At 37.6% G+C, this 14,129-nt stretch overlaps 1 protein-coding gene across 3 annotated transcripts in view; it reads left to right on the forward strand.

Moving 5' to 3' along the window:
- The window catches only part of CYP51A1 (cytochrome P450 family 51 subfamily A member 1), a 36,345-nt gene that overhangs the window by 9,718 nt on the left and 12,498 nt on the right, over positions 1 to 14,129 (forward strand). For all 3 annotated transcript variants that reach the window (XM_077111510.1, XM_077112041.1, XM_077112399.1), the window contains exons 6-7: positions 604 to 723; positions 1,117 to 1,312. In XM_077111510.1, the coding sequence (XP_076967625.1) occupies positions 604 to 723; positions 1,117 to 1,312 (316 nt within the window). The remainder of the gene's footprint in view (positions 1 to 603; positions 724 to 1,116; positions 1,313 to 14,129) is intronic.

A 14,129-nucleotide genomic window follows, 5' to 3' on the forward strand; every position in this document is an offset into this window, starting at 1 on the left:
AGGGATTTTTAGTAGTGGGCTTTAGTAGTGGGAATCAGGGTGCCTGATTTTAAATTCCTTACTGTTGTACAGTAAGTGCCCCACTTTTAAGGTAAAGTTTTGGGACTTGAAGCTTCTCTTATGACCCTAGTAGTGTTTTGTCCCCTCTGCAAAACTGTATTGTCTTAAAAAATGAAAAATAGAATAAAATCCTGTAGAAGAACCAAAGTAACTCCCTTTCTGCATCAATAATTATTTGGTTAAAATGGTTCTAAAGGAATAATCGTTTGAGACTTGCTTGTTTTAGGCCTTTACTTAGAAGACAGGTAGTTTGTACATATATGGGTTGGGTGTATATATATATATATATATATATATACACATGGAAGGGGCATAGACAGTCTTAACAATATAGGGTAAACTTTACATGACCTTTTTCCTTTTAATTCTGGGGTTTTTGTCAATTATTTTAGAGTCGTTAAAGTTTGTTAAATAAAGTTGCTTTTAGATAGGGATAGGTCCTGATTATTTTCTTTTAGATAGGTCCTGATTATTTTTGGAATGAATTTGATACTAGAGAGTATTGCTTATTTTTTAAAAATCATTTTCATCTTTGAATTACAGACGCAGGGACAGAGCTCATCGAGAGATCAAGAATATTTTCTATAAGGCAATCCAGAAACGCAGGCAATCAGAAGAAAAAATTGATGACATTCTCCAAACTTTATTAGATGCTACATATAAGTAAGAGCTATTCAGATAACATATTAAGCTGAAACAGGAAATTACACATTAAAACATACTTAAATATTTTCAATTAAAAAATTATGTTGACAAAACAGGTTGGTAACAGGGACCTTTGAACTTTTTAAATGAATGAGACATAAATTATTTGGCTCCCATGCCTTATTGAGTAGTGAAAAATTTGCTGATAAACTGCCAATGAAGGATTTTGTAATTACAATCATATGTTCTATTGAACATATGTCTTTTCCCTGTGGTAAAAAATAATTCTTACTTGTGATAGGCAAATGTGCTAAACTATTAACCTGAAAAGTTTATTTGTTATGATTCTTTATTGCAAGGCAGGAAATGTGTTTGTAAATGTTGAAATTGTGCGTGTGCTTCATTCTGTAGGGACGGGCGTCCTCTGACCGACGAGGAAGTGGCAGGGATGCTCATTGGACTGCTCCTGGCAGGGCAGCACACGTCTTCAACCACCAGTGCTTGGATGGGCTTCTTTTTGGCCAGAGACAAAACACTTCAAGAAAAATGTTATTTAGAACAGAAAACAGTCTGTGGAAATGATCTACCTCCTTTAACTTATGACCAGGTTTGTTGGATTTTTCAGTTTCTTTGCTGCCTTAGGACTTTGAGTATCTTCTGGCTTTATTAAAAAAAAATTTTTTTGAATGTTGTATGGTAGGGTCACATTTCATTCTTTTTCCATGTGATTATCCCCTTATTGCAGCACCATCTGTTGACTTTTTTGTTAGTGTCTTTGTTTTGGGAAGTGCATCTGGCTTTATTTTTTATAGGGGGCAATTTGAGGTTTTTTATATACTATAGAATAAAAATCTCTAGAATATTACCTGAAAAACAGTTCTCCCTGAAATGTCCCAGTGTTATTGCTTCTTGCCATTACTTTATCAGATGCATTTGGGGTTGGTTCTTAGAGAGCTTTGGGTTGCTTCCTTTTTACTTATTTCCTCTGCTTTAAAGTCTGGTTCCTGGATATAGAGGATATTAAGTGTGTTTTGTGTGTCTTATGAAGTATATAATTGCTCAGAGTTCTTGGGAATCCTACAAGCCCAGAATGCTTTGTGCCTGAATAGAGACTTCCAAAAGTGTAGTGGTAGTCCTGGGTCTAGAAATTTACATAGTTGTTGAGCTGAAAAGGAAGAGAGAACTCACTGTAAAACCTAGATTCTATCTTGGAAGCACACCCTAGTCATAACTCTCTTCCTGTTGTCTTTTCGTTTTGTCCTTTATTCTATTAATATAGAATATTAATATTTATATTACTTTGATTTTCTGATATTAAATCTTACATTTCTGGCATTAATCCTATTTAGTCATGGTGTGTACACCTTTTTATATGTTGCTGGATTCTATTTGCTGGTATTGAGGATTTTTGCTTTTAATTCATGAAGGGAATCAGTCTGTGGTTTTCATTCTTGTGATGTCTGCTTTTAGTTAACAGGATAATACTCACGTCATAGATTAAGTAGTGAAGTAGTCCTTCCTCTTCTATTTTTTGGAAAAGTTTATTGAAGGATTGGTGTTAATTCTTTAAATGTTTGGTAGGATTCATCCCTGAAGCTATCTGGTTTGCACTTTATCTTTGTGAGAAGTTTGTTGATTATAATTGTCTTTGATTTCTTTTTGGGTCAGTTTTGGTAGTATGTCTTTCTAGGAATTTGTTCATCCAGGCTACCTAATTTATTGGCATACAATTGTTCATAGTATTTCCTTAATAATACTTTTTATTTCTGAAGTTTAATAGTGATGGCCCTTCTTTCCTTCCTGATTGTAGTAAATTTTTTTTAATAACAGACTTATTGAGATCAACTCACATACCATAGATATCCCTTTTAAAGTATATAGTTCAGTGATTTAAAAATATTTTTTGTTGAGAAATCTTCATATATATACATTTCATACAGAGTGTAAGATCAGTGGCTCACAATATCATCACATAGTTGTGTATTCATCACCATGATCATTTTTTAGAACATTTGCATCTCAGTGGTTTTTTGTATATTCAGAGTTGTGCAGTCATCATCACAGTTTAATTTTAGAGTATTTACATTACCCTAAAATGAAACCCTGCACTCATTGGCAGGGACTCTCAATTTTCCATCTCCCCTCCTCATCAACTTAATGTCTCTATGACTTTGCCTATTCTGGACATTTCATATAAATGGAATCATTTAATATGTAGCCTTTTGTGACTGGGTCCTATTGCTTAGTGTTTTCAAGGTTTATCCATGTTGTACTGTGTATCAGTACTTTATCCACTAGTTTAGATATACCACATTTATTTATCCATTCATCAGTTGATGGAAATTTAGGTTGTTTTCACTTTTTTTGGCTATTATGAGTAATTCTGCTGTAAACAATAATAATCGTGACCAGGTTTATGTGGACAAATATTTTCCCTATATCCCTAGGAGTAGAATTGCTGAGTTGTATGGTAACTCTGTTTCACAGCCTGTTTTCCAAAGTCACTGAACCTTTTTATATACACTCCAGCAATGAAGGTTTCAGTTTCCTCACATCCATGTCAACACTTGTTATTGTTTGTCTTTTGGATTTTAGCCCTTTTAAGGGGTATGAAACTGGTATCTCATTGTAGTTTTAATTTGCATTTCCATAGTGACTAATGATGTTGGGAATCTTCTCACATGCTTATTGGCCATTTATATCTTTGGAAAGATGTCTATTCAAGTCTTTTACCCTTTTTTTTTCTCCATGGGCAGGCACTGGGAATTGAGCCCAGGTCTCCTGCATGGCCAGGAGAGAACTCTGCCACTGAGCCACTGTCACACTGCCCTTTACCCATTTTTTAATTGGGTTGCTTTTTTATTGCTGAGTTATAAGAGTTTGCCTATTTCTTTCTTTTTTTTTTTGTTTTTTTTGCTATGCTTTTGATGTTAAGAAAGCATTACCTGATCCAGGATTACAAAAATTTATGCCTGTGTTTTGTTCTTAAGAGATTTTATAGTTCTATCATTCATTTATGCCTTTGACCTATTTGTCATTCTTGTATGAGGTAGAGTTCCAACTTTTCTGTATTTTCATTCTTTTGTATGTGGATATCCAGTTCTCTCATTGCCATTTGTTGAAAGCTATTCTTTCCCCTTCAATGGTATTGTCAAAATCAATTTACCATAAATGCAAGGGTTTATTCCTAAACTCTCAGTTCTGTTCCACTGATCTATATGTCTAGCTTTACTACAGTGACTTTAGTATGTTTGCAATGAACTTTTATAATATGTTTTGTAGTTTTGTAGTACTTTTGCAATCAACTTTTGCTTTTTCATTATTGTTTTGGCTATTTGGGTTCCTTCTTTTTTTTCTTTTTTCTTTTTTACATGTATGTTAGAATCAGCTTGTTAATTTCTGCAGAGACACCAGATAGGATTTTTATAGGAATTGTGTTTAATTTGTAGATTGTTTTGGGGAGTAATGCCATCTTTTTTTATCCACATGGGCAGGCACCAGGAATCGAACCAGAGTACTCTGGCATGGCAGGCGAGAAGTCTGCCTGCTAAGCCATTGTGGCCTGCCCAAGTAATGCCATCTTAATGCTGCATTCCTCTAATCCATGAGCATGAAATGTCTTTAATTTAGTTGGGGCTTCTTTAATTTCTTTCAATGATATTTTGTAGTTTTCAGTATAGAAGTCTTCCACTTGTTTTGTTAAATGTGTTCATAAGTATTTTCGTGCTATTTTAAATTGAGCTTTTCTTAATTTCATTTTTAGATTGTTCATAGCAAATGTATAGAAATGCAATTGATTTTTTTTAATTTAGGATTTATTTATTTATTTATTTTATTAATTAACGGAAAAAAAAGAAATTAACCCAACATTTAGAAATCATACCATTCTACATATGCAATCAGTAATTCTTAACATGATCACATAGATGCATGATCATCGTTTGTTAGTACATTTGCATCCGTTTAGAAGAACTAGCAACACAACAGAAAAAGATATAGAATGTTAATATAGAGAAAAGAAATAAAAGTAATAATAATAGTAAAAACAAACAAACAAAACAAAACAAAAAAAAACCCTATAGCTCAGATGCAGCTTCATTCAGTGTTTTAACATGATTACTATACACTTAGGTATTATTGTGCTGTCCATTTTTGAGTTTTTGTATCTAGTCCTGTTGCACAGTCTGTATCCCTTCAGCTCCAATTACCCATTATCTTACCCTGTTTCTAACTCCTGCTGGACTCTGTTACCAATGACATATTCCAAGTTTATTCTCGAATGTCTGTTCACATCAGTGGGACCATACAGTATTTGTCCTTTAGTTTTTGGCTGGACTCACTCAGCATAATGTTCTCTAGATCCATCCATGTTATTACATGCTTCATAAGTTTATCTTATCTTAAAGCTGCATAATATTCCATCGTATGTATATACCACAGTTTGTTTAGCCACTCTTCTGTTGATGGACATTTTGGCTGTTTCCATCTCTTTGCAATTGTAAATAATGCTGCTATAAACATTGGTGTGCAAATGTCCATTTGTGTCTTTGCCCTTAAGTCCTTTGAGTAGATACCTAGCAATGGTATTGCTGAATCGTATGGCAATTCTATATTCAGCTTTTTTTTTTTTTTTTAATTTTTTTATTAATCAAAAAAAAGAAAAGAAATTAACACAACATTTAGAAATCATTCCATTCTACAAATGCACTCAGTAATTCTTAGTATCATCACATAGATGTATGATCATCATTTCTTAGTACATTTGCATCGATTTAGGAAAAGAACTAGCAAAACAGCAGAAAAAAATATAGAATGTTAATATAGAGAAGAGAATTAAAATAATAATACTAATAATATATATATATATATATATATATATAAAGGAAAAAGAAAAAAACAAAAACAAAAGATACAAACACACAAACAAACAAACAAAAAACCATATTTCAGGTGCAGCTTCATTCAGTGTTCCAACCTAGTTACATTACACTTAGGTATTATTGTGCTGTCCATTTTTGAGTTTTTGTATCTAGTCCTGTTGCACAGTCTGTATCCCTTCAGCTCCAATTACCCATTATCTTACCCTGTTTCTAACTCCTGCTGGTCTCTGTTACCAATGATATATTCCAAGCTGATTCTCAAATGTCGGTTCACATCAGTGGGACCTTACAGTATTTGCCCTTTAGTTTTGGGCTAGACTCACTCAGCATAATGTTCTCTAGGTCCATCCATGTTATTACATGCTTCATAAGTTTAGTCTGTCTTAAAGCTGCATAATATTCCATCGTAGGTATACGCCAGTTTGTTTAGCCACTCGTCTGTTGATGAACATTTTGGCTGTTTCCATCTCTTTGCAATTGTAGATAATGCTGCTATAAACACTGGTGTGCAAATGTCCGTCTGTGTCTTTGCCCTTAAGTCCCTTGAGTAGATACCTAGCAGTGGTATTGCTGGGTCGTAATCCATTCTGCCATTCTATGTCTTTTGATTGGGAAATTCAGTTCATTAACTTTTAGTATTATTACTGTTTGGATAATATTTTCCTCTACCATTTTGGCTTTTGTATTATATATATCATATCTGATTTTCCTTCTTTCTACACTTTACTCCATACCTCTCTCTTCTGTCTTTTCGTATCTGACTCTAGTGCTCCCTTTAGTATTTCTTGCAGAGCTGGTCTCTTGGTCACAAATTCTCTCAGTGACTTTTTGTCTATAAATGTTTTAATTTCTCCTTCATTTTTGAAGGACAATTTTGCTGGATATAGGAGTCTTGGTTGGCAGTTTTTCTCTTTTAGTAATTTAAATATATCATCCCACTGTCTTCTAGCTTCCATGGTTTCTGCTGAGAAATCTACACATAGTCTTATTGGGTTTCCCTTGTATGTGACAGATTGTTTTTCTCTTGCTGCTTTCAAGATCCTCTCTTTCTCTTTGACCTCTGACATTCTAACTAGTAAGTGTCTTGGAGAACGCCTATTTGGGTCTATTCTCTTTGGGGTGCGCTGCACTTCTTGGATCTGTAAATTTAGGTCTTTCATAAGAGTTGGGAAATTTTCAGTGATAATTTCTTCCATTAGTTTTTCTCCTCCTTTTCCCTTCTCTTCTCCTTCTGGGACACCCACAACACGTATAATTGTGCGCTTCATATTGTCATTCAGTTCCCTGATCCCCTGCTCAAGTTTTTCCATTCTTTTCCCTATAGTTTCTGTTTCTTTTTGGAATTCAGATGTTCCATCCTCCAGTTCACTAATTGTAGCTTCTGTCTCTTTAGATCTACCATTGTAGGTATCCATTGTTTTTTCCATTTTTTCTTCTTTGTCCTTCACTCCCATAAGTTCTGTGATTTGTTTTTTCAGATTTTCTATTTCTTCTTTTTGTTCAGCCCATGTCTTCTTCATGTCCTCCCTCAATTTATTGATTTGGTTTTTGAAGAATTTTTCCATTTCTGTTCGTATATTCAGCATTAGTTGTCTCAGCTCCTGTATCTCATTTGAACTATTGGTTTGTTCCTTTGACTGGGCCATATCTTCAATTTTCCGAGCGTCATCCATTATTTTCTGCTGGTGTCTGGGCATTTGATCAGATTTCCCTGGGTGTGGGACCCAGCTGGTTGAAAGCTTTTTCTGTGAAATCTCTGGGATCTGTTTTTCTTTTCCTGCCCAGTAGGTGGCGCTCGTGGCGCTCGTCTGTCTGCACGGCAGTCGGCCCGGGAAATCGCGCGTGGAGGTGGGGGTCGCTGGCCGCCGCGGCTTGGGAGAGTGCCGGTCCTAATTGCCCAGCTGGCCCGAAACGCCAAGCGTGACGGGAGGGCCCCGCTATCCAATGTTCCCAGTCAGACCGGGGAGCCACGTGCGTGGAGGGGACCCCAGTCGCCAGCCGCCCCGGCCGGGAAAACGCGCGCCCCTCGGGTAGCTCACCACAGCAGATTCTCCCTGCCCGTTCAGCTGTTCCAGAATGGGGTACGCTGTCTTTTTGGTCTCTGTCGTGACTCCGGGAGCTGTTTCGTATTGTTTCTGTTTCTTTAGTTGCTTTTCTGGAGGAGGAACTAAGACCCGCGCGTCTTACTAAGCCGCCATCTTCTCCGGAAGTCTATATTCAGCTTTTTGAGGAACCGCCAAACTGCCTTCCACAGTGGTTGCACCATTTGACATTCCCACCAACAGTGGATAAGTGTGCCTCTTTCTCCGCATCCTCTCCAGCACTTGTCATTTTCGGTTTTGTTGATAATGGCCATTCTGGTGGGTATGAGATGATATCTCATTGTGGTTTTGATTTGCATTTCTCTAATGGCCAGGGACATTGAGCATCTCTTCATGTGCCTCTTGGCCATCCGTATTTCCTCTTCTGGTAGGTGTCTGTTCAAGTCTCCTTCCCATTTTGTAATTGGGTTGGCTGTCTTTTTGTTGTTGAGTTGAACAATCTCTGGATACTAGACCTTTATCTGATATGTCATTTCCAAATATTATCTCCCATTGTGTAGGCTGTCTTTCTACTTTCTTGATGAAGTTCTTTGATGCACAAAAGTGTTTAATTTTGAGGAGCTCCCATTTATTTATTTCCTTCTTCAGTGCTCTTGCTTTAGGTTTAAGGTCCATAAAACCGCCTCCAATTGTAAGTTTCATAAGATATCTCCCTACATTTTCCTCTAACTGTTTTATGGTCTTAGACCTAATGTTTAGATCTTTGATCCATTTTGAGTTAACTTTTGTATAAGGTGTGAGATATGGGTCTTCTTTCATTCTTTTGCATATGAATATCCAGTTCTCTAGGCACCATTTATTGAAGAGACTGTTCTGTCCCAGGTGAGTTGGCTTGACTGCCTTATCAAAGATCAAATGTCCATAGATGAGAGGGTCTATATCTGAGCACTCTATTAGATTCCATTGGTCGATATATCTATCTTTATGCCAATACCATGCTGTTTTGACCACTGTGGCTTCATAATATGCCTTAAAGTCCGGCAGCGCGAGACCTCCAGCTTTGTTTTTTTTCCTCAAGATGTTTTTAGCAATTCGGGGCACCCTGCCCTTCCAGATAAATTTGCTTATTGGTTTTTCTATTTCTGAAAAATAAGTTGTTGGGATTTTGATTGGTATTGCATTGAATCTGTAGATCAATTTGGTAGGATTGACATCTTAATTATATTTAGTCTTCCAATCCATGAACACGGTATACCCTTCCATCTATTTAGGTCTTCTGTGATTTCTTTTAGCAGTTTTTTGTAGTTTTCTTTATATAGGTTTTTTGTCTCTTTAGTTAAATTTATTCCTACGTATTTTATTCTTTTAGTTGCGATTGTAAATGGGATTCGTTTCTTGATTTCCCTCTCAGCTTGTTCATTACTAGTGTATAGAAATGCTACAGATTTTTGAATGTTGATCTTTTAACCTGCTACTTTCCTGTACTCATTTATTAGCTCTAGTAGCTTTGTTGTGGATTTTTCTGGGTTTTCGATGTATAGTATCATATCGTCTGCAAACAGTGATAGTTTTACTTCTTCCTTTCCAATTTTGATGCCTTGTATTTCTTTTTCTTGTCTAATTGCTCTGGCTAGAACCTCCAACACAATGTTGAATAATACTGGTGATAGTGGACATCCTTGTCTTGTTCCTGATCTTAGGGGGAAAGTTTTCAATTTTTCCCCATTGAGGATGATATTAGCTGTGGGTTTTTCATATATTCCCTCTATCATTTTAAGGAAGTTCCCTTGTATCCCTATCTTTTGAAGTGTTTTCAACAGGAAAGGATGTTGAATCTTGTCCAATGCCTTCTCTGCATCAATTGAGATGATCATGTGATTTTTCTGCTTTGTGTTGTTGATATGGTGTATTACATTAATTGATTTTCTTATGTTGAACCATCCTTGCATACCTGGGATGAATCCTACTTGGTCATGATGTATAATTCTTTTAATGTGTTGTTGGATACGATTTGCTAGAATTTTATTGAGGATTTTTTCATCTATATTCATTAAAGAGATTGGTCTGTAGTTTTCTTTTTTTGTAATATCTTTGCCTGGTTTTGGTATGAGGGTGATGTTGGCTTCATAGAATGAATTAGGTAGCTTTCCCTCCACTTCGATTTTTTTGAAGAGTTTGAGGAGAGTTGGTACTAATTCTTTTTGGAATGTTTGATAGAATTCACATGTGAAGCTGTCTGGTCCTGGACTTTTCTTTTTAGGAAGCTTTTGAATGACTGATTCAATTTCTTTACTTGTGATTGGTTTGTTGAGGTCATCTATGTCTTCTTGAGTCAAAGTTGTTTCTTCATGTCTTTCCAGGAACCCATCCATTTCATCTAAATTGTTGTATTTATTAGCGTAAAGTTGTTCATAGTATCCTGTTATTACCTCCTTTATTTCTGTGAGGTCAGTAGTTATGTCTCCTCTTCCATTTCTGATCTTATTTATTTGCATCCTCTCTCTTCTTCTTTTTGTCAATCTTGCTAAGGGCCCATCAATCTTATTGATTTTCTCATAGAACCAACTTATGGTCTTATTGATTTTCTCTATTGTTTTCATGTTTTCAATTTCATTTATTTCTGCTCTATTCTTTGTTATTTCTTTCCTTTTGCTTGCTTTGGGATTAGTTTGCTGTTCTTTCTCCAGTTCTTCCAAGTGGACAGTTAATTCCTGCATTTTTGCCTTTTCTTCTTTTCTGATATAGGCATTTAGGGCAATAAATTTCCCTCTTAGCACTGCCTTTGCTGCGTCCCATAAGTTTTAATATGTTGTGTTTTCATTTTCATTCGCCTCGAGGTATTTACTAATTTCTCTGGCAATTTCTTCCTTGACCCACTTGTTGTTTAAGAGTGTGTTGTTGAGCCTCCACGTATTTGTGAATTTTCTGGCACTCCGCCTATTATTGATTTCCAACTTCATTCCTTTATGATCCGAGAAAGTGTTGTGTAAGATTTCAATCTTTTTAAATTTGTTAAGACTTGCTTTGTGACCCAGCATGTGGTCTATCTTTGAGAATGATCCATGAGCACTTGAGAAAAAGGTGTGTCCTGCTGTTGTGGGATGTAATGTCCTATAAATGTCTGTTAAGTCTAGCTCATTTATAGTAATATTCAGATTCTCTATTTCTTTATTGATCCTCTGTCTAGATGTTCTGTCCATTGATGAGAGTGGTGAATTGAAGTCTCCAACTATTATGGTAGATGTGTCTATTTCCCTTTTCAGTGTTTGCAGTGTATTCCTCACGTATTTTGGAGCATTCTCGTTTGTTGCGTAAATATTTATGATTGTTATGTCTTCTTGTTTAATTGTTCCTTTTGTTAGTATATAGTGTCCTTCTTTGTCTCTTTTAACTGTTTTACATTTGAAGTCTAATTTGTTGGATATTAGTATAGCCACTCCTGCTCTTTTCTGGTTGTTATTTGCATGAAATATCTTTTCCCAACCTTTCACTTTCAACCTATGTTTATCTTTGGGTCTAAGATGTGTTTCCTGTAGACAGCATATAGAAGGATCCTGTTTTTTAATCCATTCTGCCAGTCTATGTCTTTTGATTGGGGAATTCAGTCCATTAACATTTAGTGTTATTACTGTTTGGATAATATTTTCCTCTACCATTTTGCCTTTTGTATTATATATATCATATCTGACTTTCCTTCTTTCTACACTCTTCTCCATACCTCTCTCTTCTGTCTTTTTTTATCTGACTCTAGTGCTCCCTTTAGTATTTCTTGCAGAGCTGGTCTCTTGGTCACAAATTTTCTCAGTGACTTTTTGTCTGAGAATGTTTTAATTTCTCCCTCATTTTTGAAGGACAATTTTGCTGGATATAGGAGTCTTGGTTGGCAGTTTTTCTCTTTTAGTAATTTAAATATATCATCCCACTGTCTTCTAGCTTCCATGGTTTCTGCTGAGAAATCTACACATAGTCTTATTGGGTTTCCCTTGTATGTGATGGATTGTTTTTCTTTTGCTGCTTTCAAGATCCTCTCTTTCTCTTTGACCTCTGACATTCTAACTAGTAAGTATCTTGGAGAACGCCTATTTGGGTCTAATCGCTTTGGGGTGCGCTGCACTTCTTGGATCTGTAATTTTAGGTCTTTCATAAGAGTTGGGAAATTTTCAGTGATAATTTCTTCCATTAGTTTTTCTCCTCCTTTTCCCTTCTGTTCTCCTTCTGGGATACCCACAACACGCATATTTGTGCGGTCCATATTGTCCTTGAGTTCCCTGATACCCTGTTCAAATTTTTCCATTCTTTTCCCGATAGTTTCTGTTTCTTTTTGGAATTCAGATGTGCCATCCTCCAAATCACTAATTCTATCTTCTGTCTCTTTAAATCTATCATTGTAGGTATTATCCATTGTTTTTTCCATCTTTTCTACTTTATTCTTCACTTCCATAAGCTCTGTGATTTGTTTTTTCAGTTTTTCTATTTCTTCTTTTGTTCAGCCCATGTCTTCTTCATGTCCTCCCTCAATTGATCGATTTCGTTTTTTAAGAGGTTTTCCATTTCTGTTCGTATATTCAGCATTAGTTGTTTCAGCTCCTGTATCTCATTTGAACTATTGGTTTTTTCCTTTGACTGGTCCATATTTTCAATTTTCTGAGCGTGATCCGTTATCTTCTGCTGGCGTCTGAGGATTTAGTCAGATTTCCCTGGGTGTTGGACCCAACAGGTTGAAAGATTTTTCTGTGAAATCTCTGGGTTCTGTTTTTCTTATCCTGCCCAGTAGGTGGCGCTCGTGGCACACGTTTGTCTGCGGGTTCCACCAGTAAAAGTTGCTGTGGGTCCTTTAACTTTGGAAAACTCTCGCCGTGGGGGAGGTTCACCAGCCGAAGCGGCTTGGAAGATTGCCAGCCGACCCGGGGGTCCGAACGCGGGGAGGGTCGCTGGCCGCCGCAGCCCGGGAGAGCACCCGACCGAATTTCCTAGTCGGCCTGGGGCGCCAAGCATGGCGGGAGGGCGCCAGCCGCCGCAGCCCGGGAGAGTGCACCATTCCCAGCCGGACCGGGGAGTCACGTGTTTGGAAGGGACCCCTCCGGTCACCGTTCTCCGCGGTCTGGGGATTTCCGACTCAACTCTCTCAGTTGGTCCGGGGGGCCTCGTGTGGTTGGGGTGCCAGCTGCCGCGGCCCGAGGGGACCGCCTGCCCAATTCTGTCAGCTAGCCTGGGAAGCAGGAAGGGAGGGAATCCAGCCGCTTGCCGTCCCGCCCAGGAAAGCCCGCGCCCCTCAGCGATCTCACTAGAGCTGGTTCTCCCAGACAGTCAGCCGTTCCGGGATGGGGTACGCCGTCCCTTTGATCTCCGTCATGGCTCCGGGAGCTGCTCTGTATCGTCTCTACTCCCCCAGTAGCTGTTCTGGAGGAGGAAAGGTGAGGGTGGCAAGGCTGTCGAGGACGGTGGCGGAGGAGCCGGTGAAGGCGGAAGAGAGCACGGTGGTGGTTGGAGAGCTGCCGGAGCAGGAGAAAGGGAAGGATAAGATGGCGGATGGAGCACCGCCGGAGCAGAAGGGGAAAGAGAAGGGCAAGATGGCGGCGGGAGCGCCGCCGGCGGCGAAAGAGGGAGAGGAGGGCTGGCTGGCTGCCGGCGGGAGTGCCGCCGGTGGACAAAGAGTGCAATTGATTTTTATATATTGATCTTGTATCCTGCAATCTTGCTGAACTCGCTACCAGTGCTAACAGTATTTTTTTCCTTTGGGAACAGCTTTATTGAGATATAATTCATATACTATACAATTTACCCATTTAAAATATAAAATTCAGTAATTACTAATACATTCACAAATCTGTGCAACAATCACCACTAATTCCAGAACATTCTCACCACTCCAAAAATAAATACCATTCCCATAGCAGCCATTCCCCAGTTTCCCCTGGCAATCACTGTAATCAACTTTATGTCTCCATGGCTTTGACTATTCTTTTAAAAATTTTTTTATTGAGAAATCTTCATGCACATACTTTATATACACAGTGCACAATCAGTGGCTTACAATTATCATCACTGAGTTGTGTATTCATCACCATGATCATTTTTTAGGACATTTACATCATTCCAGAAAAAGAAAAGAAAAAAGAAAAAACTCATACATACCACACAACTTACACCTCCCTCTCCTTGACCACTAGTGTTTCCATTTACCCAATTTATTTTACCCTTTGTCCCCTAATTATTTATTTATATCCATATTTTTTACTCATCTGTCCATACCCTGGATATAAGGAGCATCAGACACAAGGTTCTCACAATCACACAGTCACATTGTAAATGTTATATCTTTATACAGTTGTCTTCAAGAATCCAGGCTATTGGAACACAGCTCAACAGTTGCAGGTACTTCCCTCTAGCCACTCCAATATACCATAAACTAAAAAGGGATATCTATATAATGCATAAGAATAACCTCTAGGATAACCTGTCAACTCTGTTTGAAATCTCTCAGCCACTGCAACTTTATTTT

The sequence above is a fragment of the Tamandua tetradactyla genome, chromosome 1, assembly GCF_023851605.1.
Source record: "Tamandua tetradactyla isolate mTamTet1 chromosome 1, mTamTet1.pri, whole genome shotgun sequence".
In the NCBI taxonomy this organism is placed as follows: domain Eukaryota; kingdom Metazoa; phylum Chordata; class Mammalia; order Pilosa; family Myrmecophagidae; genus Tamandua; species Tamandua tetradactyla.